This window comes from Mus pahari, chromosome 16 (assembly GCF_900095145.1).
Source record: "Mus pahari chromosome 16, PAHARI_EIJ_v1.1, whole genome shotgun sequence".
Lineage (NCBI taxonomy): Eukaryota > Metazoa > Chordata > Mammalia > Rodentia > Muridae > Mus > Mus pahari.
Window position 1 is genome coordinate 49,482,060 of NC_034605.1, and position 24,261 is coordinate 49,506,320.

The following is a 24,261-nucleotide window of genomic DNA, read 5'->3' on the forward strand; positions in this document are numbered from 1 at the left end:
ATAATAAAGAAACCAGGGGGCTGGAGAGATGGCTCAGCAGTTAAGAGCACTGACTGCTCTTCCAGAGGTCCTGAGTTCAATTCCCAGCAACCACATGGTAGCTCACAACCATCCATAATGTGGTCTGATGCCCTCTTCTGGGGTGTCTGAAGACACTGACAGTGTAATCACATAAACATAAAAAAAAAATAAGTAAGTCTTTAAAAAAAAGAAAAAGAAAAGAAAACCATCCTGCAAGATGGGGCACGTATGTGTTCCTTTCAGACCCCTGAGCCATGGCAATCCCTGGGTGGCCCTCAGGACTGTGCCCAGAGGCTTCTGTCTGCTCACAGTAACCGATCCTACGTTTGCCTGCAGAATGAAGTTGCTGTCCTTCTGAAGCCCATATCGGAGAAGATTCAAGAAATACAGACTTTCCGCGAGAGAAACCGGGGGAGCAACATGTTCAACCACCTCTCGGCGGTCAGCGAAAGCATTGCCGCCCTGGGCTGGATAGCCGTGGTGAGTGAGTTACGACGGAATGCCGCACATCCCCTCACATCCCCTCGCCACAGTTTCAGGGACTTCCGGGGCCACCTTCACGGTCCTCCCCCCGTAGTCCGGTCCACTGAAGGAAGGCTCCTTCCAGGGTGGATGCTTCAGCTTCCTCTTACCCTGTTTAAGGCCCCTGCTTTCTACTCTGAGACGGGAAAGCGTTTCTTCAGCCTTTACAATACACCCACTGCCTCCATCCGACTCTCGCCCCTCCTTCTGTTGCTTTCCTGCAGCTTCTTCGAGGTGTTCTCTTTCTTATCCTAATGTTTTTTTCCTCCTATGCTTGGGTGATGGTCCTGTTTTCTCAGTCCCCCAAACCTGGTCCTTATGTCAAGGAGATGAACGACGCTGCCACCTTTTACACAAACAGGGTCCTGAAGGACTACAAGCACAGGTACGTATTCCCTCTACCGGCTGGATTCCCAGACATTTGCTCCTGAAGCTTAATAGACTTAGTCACCAGACTCTCCGTTGGTACACCGAGTAAGCTTGAGATTAAAATCCCATCTTTGAGCTGAGAGACTGTGGACCCGGCACTTGGGAGTCAGGAGAAGGAAGATCAGGAGTTCAAGGTTCCATAGAAAAATTTTTGTTCCGTGGAAAATGTAAGATCTACCCAGGGCCACATGAGACCTTGTCTTGAAAAAAATAAAAAGACTGTTGAGACAGCTCAGCAATCTTCTTGCCACCACACCTCGATGGCCTGGTTAGAATTTCTTCAGCTCGCATAGATGAAGAGAGAATGGCCTCCCGTAGGTGTCCTGTGACTTCCACGAGCACACCTCAGAGTACATACCAACGCACATACGCACACAAATTAAATGAATAAATGCAATAAGATAACCAAAAAATAAGGGAGTGGCGATATTGCTCAGTGGTTACGAGCAGTTTCTGCTCTTCTAGAGGGCCAGATTTGGGGTGTGTATGCAAGTCTCAACTTCAGCTCGAGGGGAGCCAACACCCTCATCTGTCCTCTGCAGACGCCTACAGCCCTGCCCCCCACCCCCCCCCGCACATAGTCACATAGGGGGACACACATACAAGCATAAATAAAGACTTTTTCATTTTTAATACTTTTTTTAAAAAGAAAAGTTTTAACATCCTACTTTTAAAGGGAAAGCCACATGGAGAGGGGACTCAGATCCCGACAGACACACACATTTTATAAAGAAAGCTGCCTCAGTTTTCTTTCAGTGAATAAGCTGTCCCCACTTGACCACATCACTACATTTTAAATTCCTGTACTTAAAGACTGAACCTATAAGATGGAACTTGTTTTGTTTTGTTTGTTTGTTTCATGTCTTGAGACAGAGTCTCTTGATGTATCCTGGGCTGGCCTCGAACTCATGGCTATTCTCCCAAGTGCCTCCAAGCGCAGTGGGAATTTCCATTGATCAAAGTAGAGGTAGTGAGAGACTAGACAGAAGGAACGGAGGAGTCCAGCACTGAGACTGAGGAGACCATGAGATAGGCAAAGTGGGCACGAACCCGGAAACTGAGCGGAAGCAGAACCTGGAGGACAGACAGCTGTCATCTCAACAACCCTCAGCAGCTGTTGAAAGGGCAGAGTTTTGGCTGGAGGACCAGCATGGAAAGATCTGGTGTCCTACAGCCCAGATAATGGATGCTAGAGAGACCGATGTGAGGTTAGAAGAAAAATACGATCAAATGGAGAAAGGCCAAGCTAAGAAGGGATCTAGAAAAATGTCTCTTAAACTATTTACAGATTGTCCCACGAGCCCTCACCCTCCAGTGGGGCCACAGCTGGCTAAGTGTGATGTGGCCAATCCCTGGTAACTAGAAGGATTGGGACAAAAATAAGAGCAGTGGTCTTGCGCTGTCTGGCTCTGGCCTCTAGTAGGTCCCCCTCTGAGCTCTCAAGTGGAACCAGCAGAAGTAGCCATCAGCTGTCAAGCCCTCAGGGCCTCCTAGGGACAGTTCTTCCTTATTCCAGACTGCTCATATGGAAGGAAATCAGAGGACCTGGATTTTCTAAATTATCATCTCAGTAAATTTACTGATGCAAATCTTAATGTCAGAACCAGAAGATATACTTTACATAGAATGTGGGGGGGGGGGGAAGTATAGCATATACCAATACCTTCCATGATCTAGCCTATTGACTAAGACGGTAGCACCCAAAATTTGCACGTTTTTTTTTTTAAGTGGGATTTTTTTGAGGGGGAAGTGTCTCCTGGGAGACTTTTTTCTTGTCTGTCTGTCTGTCTGCCTGCCTGCCTGTTTGTTTTGAGACAAGATCTCACTATGGAGCCCAGTGCCCAACTTCAAACTCATGATCCTCCTGCCTCAGCCCACTGAAATGCAAGCATATGCCACCACACCAAGCTATATTTTAAATCAATATTTAGTGTGTGTAGATAGATAGATAGATAGATAGATAGATAGATAGATAGATAGATAGATAGATAGATAGATATGTGTGTGTGTGTGTATATATATATATATATACACACACACACATACATACATATACCATATGTGAGTTATAGGGAATTGTAGTATAAGTTATTATTTCATGTATTTATCCCAACAATTAATTTCACAATCTTTTCACCTCCTCCCCTGACGAGACTTGCACTCACCCGTTGCTGCTCCTTGTCTCTCCGCCCTAAGTGTCTACTCACTGTCTGTGTAGTCTCCTGAGGTGCTGTCATCACCGAAGGGGTTTGGGCTTCCCCTCTTTCTTGCATCTATACAGAATAAGTCCAGTCTTTGCCCACTTGGAGGTTGTTTGTTACAGAGCTAGGAGTAGAACTCAGGACCTCCCGTGTTTACAAACACATTCCCACTAAACTACACCCCAACCCGCTTTTCACTTTCCTTCATTTTGAGACATCCTCACCGAGTTGTCCAGGCTAGCCTTGCACTCACTCTGTAGTCTGGGCAGCGCTTCAGTGTGACTCTCCAGCCCCAGCCTCCTTTTCCAGCTGTAATTACAAGATCGTGCCAACTAGCCCAGCCCAGCCTTTGCCACTTGACCTCAACTATCAATGTTACATATAAAAGCCAGTCAGCGTCACCATGCACTTCCTCAGCAGAGTGACTAAAACAGATAAAAAAGAAGCCAGAGAAATGTCACCAGAGGTGTGGGTGGGCTCACCTGGGTCCCAGCCCCCCTTGAACATCTTATTCTGGTGAGCTGATGATTGTAGGGAGCAAAGGGGGATGAATGTAACTAAATATGAAATTCTCAAAGAAATAATAATAATAATATATTTTAGCAAAGAAATGCAGCCATTTGCCTGTTCTAATGTCTCTCATGATCACAGGTGTTAGCCCTATTAAGAAAACTTTTCGGTGAGCTCTTCATTCAGTAAAACAAAACCTTATGATCAAAGTCCACATTGCTCACATTGCCAAGAGCATCCAATAAGGTACCTCATCAAGAGTCACCTTAGAAGTACAGGGTCTTGGCTGATAACAAGAAAATGTTTTTCTCACAATACCAACTTCCCTGTCATTCATGACCATCTCCATGAGTAGAAGTCTCCGGCCAACCATACTTCTGAAACCAAATATCTGCTGGATTACTAGGAAACAAGCTAAATGATCTTATCCCCTCTTTTTCTTCTTCTTTTTTATGCCATTCTTGCTCCTAGAAGCATGCTGTTCTTTATTTTGTATGGGAAAGAGGTCAGAAGGAACGGTCTGCTCTCTGCCGTCACCCCCACTAGGAATGGCACACTCCTTCTGTCAGCATCACGTGACCAGGTCCCCTTCTCTGTATCTCTGTCTGTCCATTCCCAAAGCTGGGAGCATTGGCCATCCCCCTCCTCCCTCTGGAGCACTCAGGGTTACCCACATTCTCAATGCTCCCCTTTGGCTCCTGGACTCCTCCGGAGCTCTGGCTGCCCGGTAACAAAGTATAAAAACTGTAGTTTCTATCCTAACTCTGTTCTCATCCACTCTCTTGCGACGAAGCGATCTGCGCCACGTGGATTGGGTGAGGTCCTACCTCAATATCTGGAGCGAGCTGCAAGCCTACATCAAGGAGCATCACACCACAGGCCTTACTTGGAGCAAAACAGTAAGTACCAAGCCCTCTCTGACCCGAATATCAGAGGCCATAAGGACACTTGGGAAGATGTGTATCCCGTGTGGCCTTAGAATGTATCGCAAGATAGGGCTAAAAGCTTTGTGGAGACAGCATTTCCTTTAGGAGACTCTGTTAACTGCCTGCAGAGCAGGAAATGGTTAGGCTGCCTACGATAAGGATGCAAAGGGAGTACTTTTTATTCAGCCATAAAGGATGAGATCATGTCATTTGAAGGAAAAATAGATGGAACCTAGGCCACCATGTTAAAGGAAATAAGCTAGTCCCACAAATACAACTCCCTCCTATTTTCACACTGTATGATAAACATCTATACTTAGGAAAATGTCATAATGAAACCTATTATTTTATGTAATTAGTGTGCGCTCATAAGAAAACAAATGGAAAGCTGTCACAGCAGATCCCACCGCCGCTAAGATTTGCCCGGGTGGTGATCACATGGACAACAGCCCACTGCTTACCATAGAGGGCTCAACTCAGGCTCAAGGGTTTACAGGCACCAAGATGGTGTTAAGGGATGGGAATTAAAGGGCACACAAGCTTTAGGGGTACAGTTGTAAATAAAATACCAACTAAAAGTTCGAAATATTTATTTTTGATATAGCAAAGTTTAATGAGCAATCGCTCTTGTCGTGGTGTGTCAGTCTTGTTCGGATTTGGGTATGTTTGCTTGTAGTCAGGAGAGAGCTGAGACAGTACCTCCTACCGTCCAGGCTGCCCTGGGTAACCTTAAATGACCTTTCACCTGCCCCTACTTTCCGAGTGCTTGGATTGCAGGCATTTGCCACCCCTCTTCGTTCATATGGCGCTGGAAGCCAAGCTCAGGGTCTCACTGGTGCTGAACAAGTACTGCACCAACCAAGCCGCGTCTCCAGCCCGACCCTAGCACTTTGGCTGTGCCTTAGCAATGGAGTAAGCCTCCGCGTATATGTGTTCCCACTGTACCTTCCATATGGGAGACTGCAATAGCCCTGACCTCCCCAGCCTCAGCTCCTTCCAGGCTCACTGAACACTGCAGCAGTCGCTGACTGCCTGAGCTATCCTGAGCACACACGACACTTAGACCAGTGCTTCTCCACCTGCCGTTCACAACCCCCAGGGGCAGGGGGGTGGGGTGGGTGGGTCGCACGACGCTTTCACGGGGGATGCTTAAGACCATCTGCATATCAGATACACCCAAACTCATAGCCGTAGCGAAATTACAGTTATGAAGTAGCAACAAAAATAATTTCAAGACTGGGGTCATCACTATATGAAAGACTGTATTAATTAAGTGGTACGACCACTGGCTTAGATAAAAGCCAAAAGATATGGCTGTTCCTGAATTGGATGCACACATACTGCTTGGATATTATGCTTATAACCTTAGTTTCCCAGAGGTAGGCACCCCACATCTTCCCTCGCCTCAACTCAAACGTCACAGCTTTGCAAGACATCTGTTGCTCTTCACCAGTCCCACCCCCAGGGTGGGGGTTCTCCCCTGTGCTTGTTGTGTCCTTAGCAGGTGCTGTTGTGTTTTTTGTGTTCTCACATGCTTAGAAAGACTCCTCTGTGTTCCGCCCAGGTTGCTGACTTAGAGCTCGGAGTTCATGCTCAGCCGATGGTATCAAGTATACATAGTGTGTATTCTGGGACTCTTGGGACCTTCCTTACCTCCCGGAGTCTCTGTACTTGCTTCTGATGGAAAGTCCCTTCCGTTAGAAATGAATAGTACCTTTAAATAGTCAACAGTTTAACTGGGAAAAACGGAAGTGAGACCTTTGTGACTTCTGTCCAAAGGTCAAAGTCCCCCTCACTGCTGTAAAAGTTCAAGTCCCCCTGACTGCTGTGTTCCCGCATGCGGGGATCGATCGGCGAGTGCTGAGAGCAGCAGTGCTGAGGTAATTGTGATTTTTGAGTTTTGAACCAAGTGTGGGGTTCCTCCAAGCGTTTCCCAACAGGGACAGAATGTTAGCAATAAACCCCCCCCAGTCTGACATTCCTTTACATTTTCTACTTCGACACTTACGCTGCACAGCATAATGATGTAGCCAAGAAATTTCATGCATGTCTAAATGGTTTTAGGAAGTGGGGAGGATGTGGATGGGGTGAATGTCTTGTGAACTGATTAGAACTCATCCACATCTGTTTCAAATGAAGGACCGTTTTGTTTTAAATGTGTGCATCCCAAAGGGCGAGTGACACATCTTGGCCATAGGGATAAGCCACCATTAGAGAATGATAAGACGAGGGTTAGGAATCCTCAGAGCCATTATTGTCTTCTGACGGACTAATATAAGAGGGATGGCAATCCACTTGTAGAAAACAATGTCAACAGATGCTAACTCTCAAATGAGACTCATAAAAAAAATAAATGGATTAAAAAAATTCTTCTAAATAGTTTGAATACCCTTACCACATATAAAGCTAGGCAATCATTTCTATGAATATAAAAGAGAAGATCTGATTATTAATGATAGAAAAATACGTAAGTGCTTTTCTTTGTTCTAGAGTGAATGCTCACTTTATTGTGTTCATTACAAAATAAGTGCTTCTAGAACCTGGAGGAGTAGCTGGGCGGAGGAGCACTTGCCTAGCATGTATGAAGTCTGGGCTCATTCCGTCATATCAAGGGGTAGAGGAGAATGTCCGCTTTGTGCCAGTAACTTTTTATTGCAACTAAGAGGACATATATTTTACAGACACACACTAAAGCATAAAACCAAGTCTCACAAACGTTGTGTTTCTTTCCATGCACGACGTGATCCGATAGCCTTTCCTCCACGTCACTTTTGATAAAGCTCTCGCTGAAACTCACAAAATCAGTTGTGCAATCTACAGATCCATCACATCCCGCATTTTAAAAAAGCAATGACATAAAACACGTGTTATACATTTACACGACGTATAAGCCATCCCTGGAGCAAATTTGGCCTCACAGATTGTCATATTAATAACAGCTATTGTTTACTGAGCACATGGTTTAAGTCATGGGAAAGTTCTGTGGGAAACAGTAAATGCACACAGGCTCTAGCACCCAGCCACACCCCCGCCCCATGCTCCTTCTCCAGTTGGACAACGAAAAGATAGCTGTGACCCAGTCGTGACCCGGTACTTAAAATATGAAGTAGTTACAATAGGAAAGTTTTTATTCTGCACCACACGTGTACAGTCTTTTGAAAAGTGGCCAGACATATGCTTAGACCCATAGTTTTTCCTGATTTTTACCCTCCTTGTCTAAAATTTGAAGGAGAAGGGTTAAAAAGTACATTATAAGGGTAAAGAGATTGGTCAGTGATTAAGAGCACTTAGTGCTCTCGTAGATGGCCCAGGTTCAATTCCCAGGACCCACATCTCCATAATTTATAACAAAACAGCCCTAGAACAGAGGTGAAAGGGTTCTAATCAGTCTGCAAGACATTCACCCCATCCACAGCCACCCTCCTTCTTAAAACCTTTAAGAAATGCATGAAATTTCTTGTCTGTGGCTGGCTCTCAACCGTCCACAACTGCAGGTCCAGGAGGGTCAGCCACCCTCTTCTCACTCCTCGGGCAGCACACATTCATACGGCACACAGACAGACATCTATGAGAGCGAAACTCTCATACACATATAAGAAAACATATTATAAAAGTTGTAGTTTGGGATTTGAAAATTCAATTCCAACCTTACATTTCTAAAAACCTACTTAAGATCCCAAGTACAAGCTATTGTCCAAGCCAAACTAGTGTCTCCCGGATTGCTCTTCTGGTGCCCAGCAAAATGAATGTTCGTAGATAAGGCAGACTCGCAGTTCTTGAAAAGAGGGACTATTAGAATCATCTGATCAAAATGGCCCTTGGGAACAAAAAAATAAATACAATCCTTTCTCCTGTTTATCTACCGATCATAGGTATGCAAAATCAATTCCATGTATGTGTGTGTGTGGGGGGGGGGACGGGGTCGGGAGGTCAGAGGTCAACTCTGGGGAGTCAGTTCTTCTCTGCCACCATGAGTTCAGGGATTCAACACATCAGATTTGCATGGCAAATGCCTTTACCCACTGAGCCACCCCACCAGCCCACTGCATCTTTGCAGACAGTCCACTGCAGTGCTGCCTAGACTTTATAAAGCTACGGATAGGCAACACTGCAAGGGTCTTGAGTAGTTGCTGGGTTTTTTTTTTTCCCATTTCCAAGTTGGATTTTGACATTTTCCACTCTGGGTCTTTTAGCCCATTACTAAGGACCCTGGGGTACCTTGTGCTAACAAATGCCCACCCCACCTCCAAGAGAGCAGCTGCGACTGGATCTTTCCAGTTGCCGCCTCCTAACCTTGGCCTTCCCAGCACAGCTGTGCCAGCAGCTGCTGCCCCGCCTGTCCACTTGTCACCGACAAATGCGGAACTCTGAGGGCAGGGATTGTTTGGGGCAGCAACAGGGGAGGCAGTGAGTGTGTGCATAGTGTGCTGGGGTGGGTGGGGGCGGAAGTGTTTGGCGCTTCGGAGTGAGCAGCTGTGAAGTCGCCTGTCTGTGTCTCTTATTACACTGACTTCAGTCCATGTAGTCTTGTTATTTCTCTGGGCTCTTCTTCAGCTTGAAGCCAGCATGGACCTAGCAGCAGTCCAAACCAGAAATGACTTGGCTTTTCTTTCAGCGCCTTTCTTCCGGAGTCTTTTTCATATTGACTGATGTTGCTTCTTCCGAGCTAAGGTCCAGAGACACTTTGTTAACTAAATTGATCTTTTGGCACAAGCCTGGGAGAGGCACCAGGGATCTGCCCACCCTGCAGTTAGACAGATTTGTAAGAACCACGAGCAAAAAAATTCAAACCAGATGCCTGCCGCTGGGAGACCGAAGCCCGGTCCTCACACCCGTCATGACACGGGCGGGCAACTAAACTTTTCCTGTGAACTGTACAGATCTTGCCAGGAATTCCACGAACAAGATCGATTAAGAGGCCGAGCTTGGTGACACTCTGGGTGTCGAACTTGTAGGCACATCCCTGCTCTTTTGCACAACTGTACTTACTATAGCTTTAGAAAGTGGCTGCAGTTATCTGTAAAGTAGAACGAAACCATGTGGGTGGATTAAAGACTTACGTGACGGTTTTAATGAATCTTACATTTGGGGCTTTTGGGTTTTGGGGGGGGGGTGTTTTTTTGTTTTGGTTTGTTTTGGTTTGGCTGGTTGGTTTTTCTTGAGACAGTGTCTCATGTACTCTGTGCTGACCTCAAACTCTCTACATAGCCCAGGCTAGCCTTGAATTCTTGATCTTCCTACTTCTATCATCCAAGTACTGGGATTTTAGGCATACACCATAGCACTTGGCTGTGATACTGTTGGGAGGGGAGAACCAGGGTCATTTAGTGGGCACAAAGGACAACTACACGGAGTCTCCTCTTCCACTTCTCCATGGGTTCCAGGGATCAAACTCAAGTCACTAGACTTGCCCTGAGCCATCCCACCAACCCATGTTTGGATTTTTAGTGTTAACCATGTGATCTTTAAACATCTTCCCTGTGTGTTAGCTGTCATCCATCAGAACCTCCCATGAACAATCAGAAAAGTGGATGTTGCGGGTTGAAACGATAAAGGAAGAAGGTTTCTTCCCCCAAGGCAAGCCACCTCAGCATCATTTCTGTCCTCCCAGAGAGCCATGTCCCTTTCGGCCTATTTTTCAATATAAATCCAAATAAATGTCTATTAACAAAGCAAAAGGCTAACCCTTTGCTTGTGGTCCAATTAAAAGCTGCCAGAGGGCATCCTGAGTTACCATGAATAATGTAGACTCTACCGTGTGTGGTTAAATATATGCGAGTCGCAGGTCTTCTGGTCTCTCTGGTCCCTCTTAACATTTGCAGAACTGGGCTCAACCTTCTATATGCATGCTTCATTTAGAGCTTGTGCAAACCTCACCTTGGTTCACGGGTTACAGGGAGCGGCTGGGCCCCAGAGAGTATGTCACTTGCCTGGGCTGCAAAGCTCACTGCTGACCTCTACAGATGCCCTTCTTTCCAGAGCAGCTCTGGGCAGTGCACCTGCCCACAGCTGCATTAACTAAACTGATTTGTTCTTGATCCTTTAGCCCCCCCACCCTCCATTGGGGTCCTTGGGCAGCCAACTACAGACAGTTCCCTGGCTTACAGTGATTCAACTTAAGATTTTTGTTGTTGTCGTTGCTTGCATTTTCGATTACATTTATCCATCAAGCGTGTGTATGTGTGCCCATGCCATAGCTCACACTCAGAAGTCAGAGGACAAACTCTCAGGAGCTGGTTCTCTGCTTCCACCATCCGGGACTCTAGATTGAATTCTGATGAGCCATTTATTGACTCAGAGTTTTGTGGTTGCTGTTGTCTTATTTGTTTGATACGGTCCCAGTAACCTTTGGTTGGCTTTGAAGTCACTGTTTAGACCAGGCTGGGCTGGAACTTTGGGCAATCCTCCTGCCGCCGCCTCCTGAGGGCTGGCATGTGCCACTACACCTATCTCAAATGGCTTGTTTTGTGCTTGTTGTTTGGTTTTTTTTTTTTTTTTTTTTTTTTTAATGCTGGAGATAGAGCTTGAGGCCCAGCACGTGTGAGCCAAGTGATCTACCACTGAGCTGTGTGCCTGGCCTCCCGTAATGATTTTTCAGTTGTAGGTTGGTGGCAAAACCAGTAGACACCGGAATGTTGTGTTGTGGGTTTGAATCTTTCCCCAGTGAGCAGCAAGTGCTACCATCTCTTTCCAAAGCCAGGTCACAAGGAAGACACTCACTCCGTCTGCACTGTGCGATGGGGCTAAGATCAGGGCATTAAATACGACTTTACTTAGAGCCTTCTCAACCTGCGGTGAGCTTGCCCAGGTATTCTCCGTGGTAAAGCAAGGAAACGCTGAAGCGGCATTCTCATCTTCATCAGAGCCATGTTGATCAAAGTGGGTTAAATCCCCACCAATAAACCAAGGAGCCCCGCATGCACAAATGAAGCCAGGCTTGGGAATGGCCGCGTTGGCTTCAAAGAGACCACTAAGCTAACCTCACGTTTCTGATTCAGCCATTGTGCACAGAGTTCTGAGAAAGGTGCTACAAATATCAGCAGGTACGTGACAAGGCAGGTATCCGTGTCACCTGCTAAAATTTATATACGAGCTTGCAGAGCTGGTGTGTGACAGACAGGTCTATACACACCCTAGAGAGGGAGCCAATGCCAGACCAAAGGGATGACAATGAGATTTTTATTGGGATCACTAACAGGCACATGGGTGAGGAGTTACAGGACATGGGGTGACTCGTATGTTTCCATTGACCCAAAGAAGTTCTTATAGGGAGATAATTTGTTGGTGGTGTAGTGGTTTGGTTGTTCGTTTCTGAGACAGGGTTTCCTATATTCCAGACTGTCCTTAAGTCCCTGTAAAATCAAGGATGATCTTGAGCTTCTGATCCCCTTGCCACCACCTCTTGAGTGCTGAGATTACAGGCAGGCGCAGTTCCACCCTGTTTATGCAAGGCTTCGATTGAACCATTCACTTTGTAATGGCTGGGCAAGCACTCTACCAACTAAGCAGCCTCCCCATCCCCAAGATCATTATGATAACACAAATGAATGCAATAGTGTAGGCCATACTGGAAAATATTTAGACTCCTGGATGGTCAGGAAAGGCCACGAGGCTGACACTTGGAAGGGTGTGAATAAGAGTTGGGGCACGCCTTTAACCCCAGCACTCAGGAGGCAGAGGCAGGAGAATCTATGTGAGTTTGAAGCCAGCCTGGTCTACAGAGTAAGTTTCAGGACAGCCAGGGATACACAGAGAAACATAGAGAAACTCTCAGAGAGAGAGAGAGAGAGAGAGAGAGAGAGAGAGAGAGAGAGAGAGAGAGAGAGAGAGGAGAGAGAGAGAGGAGAGAGAGAGAAGAAGAAGAAGGAGGAGGAGGAGGAGAAGGAGGAGGGAGGAGAAAAGAAAGAAAAAAGGGAAAGAAAGGAAGGAAGGAAGGAAAGAAGAAAGAAAAGGGTATTTCCAAGCAAAGAGTTCAGTATGTGCACATCCTGTATGCATACCCAGCTTTTCCAGGCAGACTATAAAGGCTAGTGGTTTTGCAGAGCTGGTGAAGGCAACTTTGTAGTTAGGCTCAGAGGTTGGGTCATAGGTAGCAACAAGGCTTGTTACTTTCACTATAGGTGGCCAAGCAGAATGTTACAAGCTGCAGAAAGAGCTTTGAATTGTATTTGATACATGAGAGAGGGAAGAGCCCAGGGGACCCAGTACACCTTAGGAGGCTGGTGATCAATGTGTGACCTAAAGAAGAAACAGAGCAGGGGACAGACGGACAGATGAATGGGAACGCGAAGGTGATGATGGTTTGGGGAGGGAAGGTAGAGGAGAACTCAAATCTAATCACAAAATTTCCAATCTGGATTTTTAGGAAAAGTAATAGAAATGGGGTATCATTCTAGAAGCAGCCTAGGAGGAAGCAGGAGGAAAATGCCTGCTGCTCGGCTGTGTTTGAGGAGCCGGTGAGGCATCACAGAAAGAAGGGAAAACCTAGCACACATGCTATAAATCATCTAAAGGGAGGAAGGGATAGAAAAAGCATGACAGGGATAAAAACCTGGGGGCCGCCATTCCTTAAAGGATCTATCAAGGAGACAATGAAAAGATATGGGGCAGGGAGGTCTTACAGCTGTAAGAAGGATGGCCTGGCCACCAATGTGAATGGAGGCCTGGGAAAGACCTTGAAAAGGCTGTCAGCATCCAGAACATTGGTTAATTTCCAATGAGATTAGGACGTTCTGGCTAGTACGGTCCGTAGACTGTGGCTTCCATTTCTTAACTTGATTAAAGAAAGAAAGGCCTAGAGCAGCAGTGAGGCACACCTCTGTTGTGGCCATCAGATCTTTCCCAGGAAGATTAAGTGAGGAGGCTAACCCTGCTGAGATGTAGACAAATCTATCCAGTGGGCTGGCGTCTCAGAACTGAATGAAAAGGGAGAGAGGAGAACCTGAACCGAACGTAGGCATCTCCCTGGTTCTACTTCCTGATCCACCTGCATGTAAGCTAGCTCTCACTAGCACAGTTTCAAACCAATCCCGCCACCATACCTTCCAGCCACAATGGACTGTGATCCCTTTAAACTGAGAGACAAAAGAAAGCTTTTCTCCCTTAAATTCCATTAGCCAGGCACTTTATCACTGGGGATGCTAATGCAAGTAATACATCCAGAACTGGTAGTGTAACACATCATTTGTTACTAGTGACTTTCGGGGGGGGGCTTCACAAAGTGAGGGGGGAAGAGTAGACAACCTTGAAAAACTGAGGAGTCGTGTTTTCACATAATGAGCTCTTCTTGATTATCTGCAAACCAATTGTCTAAATCGACAGATGACTGCTCATAGATTCAGGGTCTGCCTGAAGGTTTTAAGATCAATGTTTATCAGTATAGATTTATTTTAACCCAGGATGTGTCTTCAGTAGACTGTGCATACGTCCAGAACAATCAGATAGCCTCGTGTAGAATTAACAAAAGTATGGCGCTTTGAGTTGTGTGTTTATAACTGTTTCTATTGTCTCGTAAATACCTTTGGGTTTTGGTGTTTGTTGAAAGAAAGTATAAATATTTTAGAGTATTGGTCTCCCTCCATAAATCAAAATAGTAGTAGCTTTTAAAACTGTCTGATTTAATAGTTGAGATTATTCTGTTTACTTGAAAATTTTTACAACCAAGAACTCAAAGCCTCTAAGTTTGAGGAGTCAGGAGTTAATAATTCTCATTCCTAACTTATTTAAACCATATCCTGGGACTATTTTAGTAACATATTCAGTTAGAATTCCATTTTTGAGGTGGACAGAGTAGCACATACCTATCATCCAGGCACTCACAACTGAGCCCAGAGGACTGCTACAAACGTGAGAGACCACCCTGAGCAACATAGACCCTCTCTCAAAAGTAAATTCATTTTTACCTGCATGCGTTGCCTGCACGTGTGTCTATGTGATAGTGTCAGACCTCCTGAAACTCGAGTTACAGTCATGAGCCGCTGTGTAGGTGCTGGGTCCTCTGGAAGAGCAGCCAGTGCTCCTGATTGCTGAGCCATCTCTCCAGCCCCAGCTGATTTCATTATTTTTATTTTCTGTTTTCTTTATTTATAACATTGACAGGTACAGTGTAATTGAGGATTCTTGTCATTTATTCTTTCACATACCACAAGATTATCAGAAGGGCGTAACAGGTCAGAAGTGTTCTCCACGGGAGATACGAGCATGCTTGTGGGCTCCTTTTCTGTTGCTATAACAAAACACTCCACGTTGGGTCCTTTATAAGTAAAACATATTCTTTAGTTCAGAGTTTTGGAGACCGGAAGTCCAAGATTGGAAAGCCCTATCTATTTGGACTCTGGTAAAAAGGTTCTCCACAGGGCTGGAGAGATGGCTCAGCGGTTAAGAGCACTGGCTGCTCTTCCGGAGGTCCTGAGTTCAATTCCCAGCAACCACATAGTAGCTTACAACCATCTGTAATGGGATCTGACACCCTCTTCTGGTGTGTCTGAATACAGCTACAGTGTGTTCACATACTTAAAATAAATAAACAATTCTACTCCATGTACCACTATGCCCTGTCCCAACCTCTCTGCAGAAGCATCTGAAGATCTGTACTTCCACCGTGATACTTAGGTTTATAAGTGATCTATTTATATCAGTAAATGATATCGGTTGATGAGACACCTCCCAGATCCCAGGTCCTGGGCCCCATGACTGGCAGACAGCAGTAAGATGAATGAAAAGGAACTCCAGAGTTCTGGAGTTGACCAAACCAAACCCAGATTCACCAGCAAATGTCTGTGGTGTGATGCAAATTACTGTAGCAGTGTTCTGGGGAGTCTCCAGGGGAACAGGGCCTGTCCTCCCAGAAGAGCTCCAGAAGGGGCTGCGGGATGGTTGTTGCTAAAGGGCATGCTCTATGAGCATTAGGACTTGCACCTACTTGAAAAGCCAGGTGTGGCACTTCTAATGACAGCTCTGGGGAGAGGGGAACAAACAGACCCCTGGGGCTCTCTGGCCAGCTTAGCATAATTGGAAGCCCCAAGCCCCAGTGAAAGACCCTGTCTCAAAACACTAAGGTAGATGACACCAAGGAATATCAGCTGAAGCTGACCACTGGCCTCTTCAAGCACATACACCCATGTACATGCATGTGCACATACTGGTACACCCACGTGAACATGTAACACGCATGCATATGTTCTACTTCATAAAACTATGAAAAGATATTGGAGTTGAACCCTGAGGGATCTGGGAGAGTCTTCCAGTTCATAGAAGTGAAGCCTTCTAAATGAAGACATGGAGAGGCGGGGTGGAGAGGTAGGGGCCTGTCTGGGGGCACAGAAGTGTCTTCTCTGCCCTGAGGCTATGAGCTCATAGAAGAGGCACCCAAGGGTCCCTAGTGATTGCCCCAGGGCTTTAGACATAGATGATGCCCCTGCCCACGTTCACCTGACTAGCCGCACTCAATAACTATAGGTTGTGTCTTTATGTGTGTGTGTATGTCTTTATTTCTATGCCAAGACGGTGATGAGAGTGGACAGCACATTTTCACACTGCTCAGTGTCAGACCCTGTCCTGCCCCGGCCACCTGCTGCCTCTCATCTTCAGATGACACGAAGTGATATTGAGTCTGATAGCATGTTAAGAAAAAAAAGGGGGGGTTCTTAAGAAAAGAGGGAAGATATGGGTTATCCTATACACGTGATACAACACTTCATGAAATAATGTACAGAGCTGATCCCTGGCCCCTGTCTACCATACCTGTCATTCAAACTAAGCACACTGCAACCCCTGGGGATCGGCTCAGTGGAAGAGCACCTACCTACTTGACGTTCTTGAAGACCTGTGTTCCATTCAGCACTATAAAGGAAGGAAGGAGGGGGGAAGGAAGGAGGGAGAAGGACAGGTGGGGAGGGAGAGAGGAAGGGGGAGAGAAGGAAACCCAAATATCAACTGACCTTTTTCCATGAAATCTGGAGTTGGAATTGAAGTCCATGTTGCCCTGTGTTAGCCCAGGTTACCCTGTGTTAGCCCAGGTTACCCTGTGTTAGCCCAGGTTACCCTGTATCAGCCAGCACACATTACTCTGCATTACCACACCTCAACTCTTAAGCTCAAAAGATGACACACTTGGGTATTTTCATTTAAAATGTGAAAATACATATACAACACTAGTGATCTCTCTAGCAGCCCTTAACTTGCCTTGGTCTTCATGACTGCTGCTTCCAAAGTGCTGGTCATCTCTTTAGGATCCTAAAATCCAAATGAAAAGCAACAAAACCTTGAATTCCGTGACAAAGTAAGCCTCAACCAGCCCAATGTAGTCACTGTCCAGCTGAGTCAAAGCATGAGTCGCTCTTGGCATTTATTTATACAGCCGTTGGCTCTCCAGCGTGCTCTCTTTGATGGGTAGACTTGGCTATCTTTAACTCTGGGAAGCTTTCCCACGGAAATTTTATTTTTCCTTCTTTTATGAGAAACTGTATTTTCGTGTTGCTGATGCCGGCCGTCAAGAAGAAAAGACGACTTGGAGAGTCCAGATTTGGTCTAGGTTTCAGCTGCAGAGCAAGGTCAGACTCGTCACAACAGCCACTTACCAAGATGATCTCTCTCAACTGCCTAGCAGCGCCAGTCAACTAGACTGTGCCCCCACATATTGTCTCTGCTGGGATGGCCTGGTCCACCTTTATCAAAAAATCCTACCTTGGGCATGTCGAATAGAAATCAATTTTGGAAGGACTTATCTAGACATGCGGATTAAGACGTGAAGCACAGATCTGATTTTACTGGCACTGACCGCGGGAGTCTCTCTTGGGGTTTTTCCAATGTGAGTGTCTCTGAAGTGACTTGGTTTTGTTTTTTCTCATCTATTGCAACTCCCTGATTTGTCCATGTCGCCAAAGGAGCAACATACAAGATCCACTGGCGGATAACCGTCCTGAGACAGAGAAGAGCAAGCTCAGAAGCTGGGGCAAAATGCTGAGATCTGGGCGCAAGGCTGTGGTCATCTTGATTGTTCCGTTTCATTTCTGGGGCATGGTCTCATGTAGCCTAAGCTGGATTCAAACTCCCTTTGTAGCCAAGGGATGACCTTGAACTTCTGTTCTTCCAGCCTCCAACTCCCAAATGCCAGAATGACTGACGTGTGGAAACGCCAGTTTATGCAGTGCTGGGGATTAAGCCAGGGCTCCTTTTGGTTAAGCAGGCAGGCTTCAGATAGAGCCACGTCCTCACCCTGAGATTTGGGTTCTCAGTAACCTTCCCTTTCACATCTTGGGATAAAACTGTTCGGAGCCTGTGACTTTGAGAACTAATCCAAACAAGGCCCCATGTCATGTCACAGTTGTGCACCCACCTTTTTATAGCAACTGCATAGAAGTATTATAGGATTTTGTGGGAATCAGAAACCTCCATCGTGTTCAATATCCCTTAATAAAGAGAAAACAGTCTTTAAATTGGCTTTCCAAACGTTATTAATAAGCATGTCCTTAAAATATTATGTAGCACTTCTCTGTGGTATTATTAACAATTCTGTTTTCTTGGAACGGGTCCCGGGAGCTTTCTTTTCCTTGGCAGAAGTCTCAAAATCCGAACAAGTGGTAGAAAGAATTCAGCCTGGAGCCATGAGTCCGAGCCGGCTTGCACTTGTGTTGCTAGGATGAGCATCCTTCCGTTGCTATGCAGAGATGCTTGTTTTATTTCATGATTTTCTTGTCTGTGTTTGTGGTGTGTGGTATGCATGCATCTGAGTGTAGGGGGTGTGCACCTGCCTGCAAATATGTGGAGGCCTAAACAGGACGTCCAGTGTCCCCCTCAACGACTCTCCTTCCTCATTGCGTCAAGACGGGGGTCTCTATTCCACATGGCTCTCTTTCACTGAACCAGGCTCACCATCTTAGCTAGTCTGACTAGCCTGTCTCTGCTCCCCCAGTGCTGGGGTTACAGGCACATATAGCAATAACCCATCTTTTATGTGGATACTGGAAATTCCAACGCAGGTCCTCATGTCTCGCAGAAAAAGCACACTTACCCACTGAGCCAAACATCCACAATCATCTTTCTTTGTTATAACTGTAATGGAACTGTGACATTAGTATCAATGTAAAATCTGCAGGTTCATAAGGACGTTCTTTATGTTTGGAAACACGTTGATCTGCCATTGATTAAGATGCAGAAATTTTATGTGTGTGTGTGTGTGTGTGTGTGTGTGTGTGTGTATGTGTGTGTATGTATGTATGTATGTATAGCCAATCACAGTGGCACACACCTGAGATCCCAGCAGTTGAGAGACAGAGGCAGAAGGGTCACTGACAGCCAGTTCTACAGCGAGTCTCATGACCAGCCAGCCACACAACAAGAACATGTCTCAGGAGGGTTGAACTTCCAGGAATGGTGGTGTACATTTGTGAACCCAGCACCACAGAGCCACAAGTAAGCGGATCTGACATTTAAGGTGTACAGTGAATTTCAGGCCAGCCTAAACTACAGTAGTCCCTGTTTCAAACAAACAAACAAAAGAACCCTAAATCATTAATTTGAGGTTGAAAGACTATTTAAGGACTAGGGTGGTAGAGTGCTGGCCCAGTATGCTCTAACCCTGTGCTCAGTCCCCAGCAGTGATCCCAGCACTTGGGAGCTAGGAACAGGAGGATCAAAATCTAGTCATCCTTGGCTACATAGTGAGTTTGAGGCCAGCTGATCTTCATGGACCTATAGGAGGAGAGGGACAGAGGGGGGGGAGGCGGGAGAGAGAGGAGAGAAAGAGAAAAGAGAGATAGGAGAGAAAAAGAAGAGAGAGAAGAGACTTTTGCTCTTTCTTTAGTCAGTGTCTCCTATTATGGGAATGACGTTTATTGCTCTTATGTTTCATGTATTATATCATACCAGGCCATGCAGGGGTTATCTTTAGAAAAGGTAATCAACAGTGTTTTATATAAAATGTTAGCTGTAAAACATCGAGTTCCTGTGGGATCCAAACTATGAGTGACAGGGCCTGGGAACTTCTGACCATCTGAGGGTGTGACCAGGCACTTGTGAGCTGTCACTGCTACCTGGAGATTGTTAGCGGTGGGCTTTGTTAGTGATGAAAGGGGCCAAGATGGTTCAACAAAGGACAACCAGAGATTCTGCCCAGAAACAAGGGAACCGACTGCGTGTGTTCCTGAAAGAGGGAGGGGGGGGGGAAACAAGACCCATAAATACTGCCGAGTGTCAGCTGCTCCGTCCCTGTGGCCTTATCTACCATCTCCACAAATACTTTAAGGACAGGTGGCTCAAAATATTACCGTCGCTAAGCTAGTTTTATGGAAGAGACGTCTCGGCAAAGGCCCTGGTGTAAGCAACATGATCCACCTGTTCCAAGAAAGGATCACATGATCATTTTGTGTTCTTGGCCTCTGCTCTTTAAATGATGGTAAAAAAAAATACCAACGGAGATACTGGTTGCCTGACCTATTCTCAAAGCTGGAGGTTAATGCTGTCTGTATATATTTCTTGTTTGCTTCAATCCCCTCCATCTCTTCTTTTCAGGATTAGGAAACTTGCAAAGCCCCCCCCCCCAATAGTGTGCTCTAAGTCACTGCAACCCTATGTCTGGCTCCATGGCCCCACACGGGCTAGTCCTACTGGCCTTTCTTTCTACAAACCCAAAAATCTAGATAACTGAAATCATTTTTATGGCATACTTAGAAGTAAGTTTAGACTATATCTGAATGGTTTCGTTATTTGAGAAGTAGCATTAGGAGGAAGAAACATGCAATTAATTATATAGAATGGCCACCACTGAGCAATGTTAAGACCCCACTTACACCCTCAGTAATTTCCCTCTCTAGTAAAACTCTAAATTCTAAGAGGCTAGCCTGGTGGCTCATACCTGCATTCACAGCACCCAGGAGGAAATCACTGGGAATATTAAGGCCAGCCTGGGCTACATAGCAAACTCAAGATCCTGTCTCAGAAACACCAACAACTAAAGTCTGACTTCTGAGTCCTAACTGCTCTGGGAAGCGGCCATGAATGAAAACAAACCACGGGGCACGCTGGCACAGCTGTGGTGTGCGTAGTGTAGGCTGTGGCGTATGTGACGTAGCGCACATAACTGAAGATTACCCCAAACTTGCAAACACCCATGTGCCTCTTAGAGTGTCGCTTGGTTTTCTGCCTACAGTTCACGGCTTTAAAAATGGGAGAGACAGCTGTTCCTGGGACAGCGACATTAATTTAGAGAGATTTGTAGAACATTAACTTTCTTTTAAACGTCTTTGTGCCAGAAAAAAAAAAAAGGAGAAGAAGAAAAAGAAAAAAGTTCACAATCAAACATCTGCTCTCAGAATTAATCTTAATAGGCCTTAAAAGCCTCATTTGGGATTTTTGTGCCATGTTCTTGCAACACAAGTGAACTTTTGCACCGGGAACAGAGCCATTGGAAATCACAAGTGTTCTGCTCCTCTTTTTAATTGTTTAAGTGGCGAGCCATTGTTACATGACTTTTATAGACGTTCTTCTTGAACTGTGCCCAGCCTGAAGACTCTAAGACACTTCAGAAACTCATCTCCCCAGCCTCAGAAAGGCTTAAGTGTTTGCCTGGCTGGACGGGCCACTGCTGCTTCGGTAAGGTGAAGTCTGCCTCCCCCAGAGCTCCTGCATTGAGGTTGCCACCTTCTGCCCTCATCGTCCCTGGGCTAGGTGACCTCATCTCAGTCACATGACCTCACCTCCCTGGGATCTGAGTACTAAGATGTCTGATTCCACGCCACACGGCTATAAAATGAAAGTAATTGTTCAAGTCACACATAGTATAAAAGAATGTATTAAGAAAACTTTCTTTGTGCCAGGGCAGCGATTCGGCTGGTAAATCTGAGCTTCAGTACGCACGGTCCATGGTTTGGTTCTATTTTGTTTTGTTTTGATTTGATTTTAAAAGCCATAAGACAATAGGATTGGCAATCCTGCTCAGTGAGTAAAGGCAACTGCCACCCACCCAGATGACCTGAGTTTGACCTCTCTGACCCACTCTGGGGAAGAGAGACAGAGCTGACCCCCGAAAGTTGTTCACTGGCCAAATGGAGGCTCCTGAAGAACAAAGCCTGCATCTGTTCACCCCCAGGAACATGGAAGAGGGGTGTAGAGGAAGCGAGGGAGGAAGGAAGAACATTTGAAAAAGACCCCAAGTTTGCAAGTAGACCCTACCTCTAATGAGCCTGGTGCATCACACAGATCTAATCCCAAAGCCTCCACTCACGGAATGAGGGAAGTCCTTGTGCAGATCTGGCAGTTTTCCAAGATGGAGGCTGCACCCAGCAGGGAAGGGACTCCTCTTCAAAGCCAACCCTCCAGCTTCCCAAGGCGAGACTCACCTCTATAGAGATCCCTCCAGACAAACTCGCCCTTTGGCAACCTCTCCCATGTGTCTGTGCAGGCCCAACTCAAATCCTGAAGAAGGCAAAATCCACCTTGCTCCAGAGCCCTGTCCCCTGAACTCTACTGGCCTGCAATGCCTACAGCCTCCGGTCCTACTGTCAGCGTTGGGCACCTAAGGCACCGGGCCCTGGTGATAGCTCCCAGTCAGTCTGGATGCCCCAACATATCAGCTACCCTCCTGATATGTCTGTCTACCTTTCAAAGGTAGCTTGCTGAGGATCGCTGACTTCCAGTCTCTAGTCCCTAGGAGACCGAGACACCTCCCCCCAACCCCAACCAGGACACTTGAGCACTTATTCCATCAGGAACCAGGATCTGGGCACAAGTGAGTTGTTCTTGTAGTCAGTGAGTACGGAAGTAACTGAGCAAGAGGCGAAATTCTACAACAAGAGTACCAAGGCATGACAGAGCCATTGTGAAGGCCTTGTTGATGCTGAGGGCTCCAGTACCAAAGCCAAGAGGCTCAATCTCCCTACCATACCAAGACCATTCCAGACATTCATACAAAGACAACCAGGTGTGGGTGTGAGAGGCCAGTGTGGAGTGGCGGAGATTAAAACTAAACCAAGCCAGGCATAAAGATACACACTAATGATCCTTGTACAGGGAGGACTGAAATAGGAATAGGCGCATGGGGCCAGCCTGAGCTACATTAGCAAGACTTTGTCTCAAAAAGGAAAAAAAAAGTCAGAGATGTTATGTTTCTCCCAGTGCTTCGATCACATGTATTCTAAGTGGAAATCTAGGGAAACAGCTACCTAACAAGGTAATCCATTCTAGTCTTTCATTTGACCCGTGATCTGACTTAATATTTGTATTAATTCTTTGAGAATTTCATACATGCTTACAAAGTATTTCGATAATATTTATTCCCCCCCTTCCCCTCAGTCCCATTTTCCTCCCCACCCCACCCCACCAACTTCCTGTGTACCAATGACTTTAAATAAACAAAGCCCAGATCGGGTAAGATGGCTCAGATCAACGCCAAGCCTGATCACCAGGGCTCCGTTCCCAGGAAAGGAGGAAAGAGTTGCCTCCTGTAGGTTGTCTGACCCCTGCACAGGCCTTATGGGATGCATGAGCACCTGCATAAATGAATGTATCTGAGCGTGGTAGTAAACACCTGCAATCCCAGATCATGGAAGGTGGAGGCAAATAGGTCAGGAGTTCAAGGTCATCCTTGGCTAGATTGTGAGTTCCAGGTTGATGTGGGCTACATGAGACACTGTCTCTGAAAAAATAAAAATCTGAATATAGATAAAGGATTTCTGCAAAGGTGGCTTTAAATATCAACAGATACGGGCTAGAACTATGCTGCTGGCATTGGCTGCTGGCTTCTTGCTAAATGCAAACAGCCTTTCTGGGGTCTCTTCATTTCTCTCAGAGGGATTTCCGTACAGCCCAAGTGACATTGTCCTATTTAAGGTTCATCTCAGCCCACAGGACAGGATGATTGTTCCCACGGTTATGCCCACACTACAAGCGCCAAAATAAATGGCGGGGGGAATACACACACACACACACACACACACACACACACACACACACACGAGTATGCAGCCCACCCCGCTTGCATTCTCCAGTTAGTATTTCTGCCACACAGCCTCGACTTGGAAAATTTTAACAGATCCATAGGTATTTCATGTGTTCCAGTAAGTCTAGAGCGGAATCCTGACTTGAGCAGTCAGTCAGTCAGTACTAAATCAATGAAAACATTTGGCACCAAAGAGTCCTTCCGCCACCCCCACCCCCACCCCCACCTCCACCCCAGGGCCTTCCTCCCTCTTTCACTGGGTTTCAGGTGGGATCCGTCTTGCTGGCTGCTGCCCACTAGGTGCCAAGCCACAGAGGTCTGTAACAGGTACAAAGGCGGCAGGAAAGCTTAGCTCCCCCGCTCCGTGCGGGGGCAGCCCAAAGAGATTCAATTCACAGAAGGATTCAAGTCCACTGTTCGGCAAAAGCCCTGGAATGCTAATTGGAAAGTAACCTTGGAAACCGGAGCCTGGTACCCAGCGAATGTTGTACAAATGTGGCTGGACCTCCGAAGGGCACGTCCAGGGCAGCATTTCTCAGGCTCCAGGCGCCTTGGTGTGGGAGATTTTATTTTCCACATTTATCTCTGTAGACCCTCTCTGTTGGCTGTCTGTCACCGACTGAATATGTCAAAGTCCCCAGAAGATAGGATATGGTTTATCCATTGCTGCGACATCTCCCAGCACTTAGATTCTGAGAACGAAGGGACCCGTGTTCCT

At 46.2% G+C, this 24,261-nt stretch overlaps 1 protein-coding gene across 1 annotated transcript in view; it reads left to right on the top strand.

Annotated features, from left to right (window-relative positions):
- The window catches only part of Cap2 (cyclase associated actin cytoskeleton regulatory protein 2), a 150,387-nt gene that overhangs the window by 106,082 nt on the left and 20,044 nt on the right, over positions 1 to 24,261 (top strand). Inside the window, exons 5-7 of the mRNA XM_021215444.2 lie at positions 358 to 501; positions 843 to 928; positions 4,477 to 4,582. Of these exons, the coding sequence (XP_021071103.1) occupies positions 358 to 501; positions 843 to 928; positions 4,477 to 4,582 (336 nt within the window). The remainder of the gene's footprint in view (positions 1 to 357; positions 502 to 842; positions 929 to 4,476; positions 4,583 to 24,261) is intronic.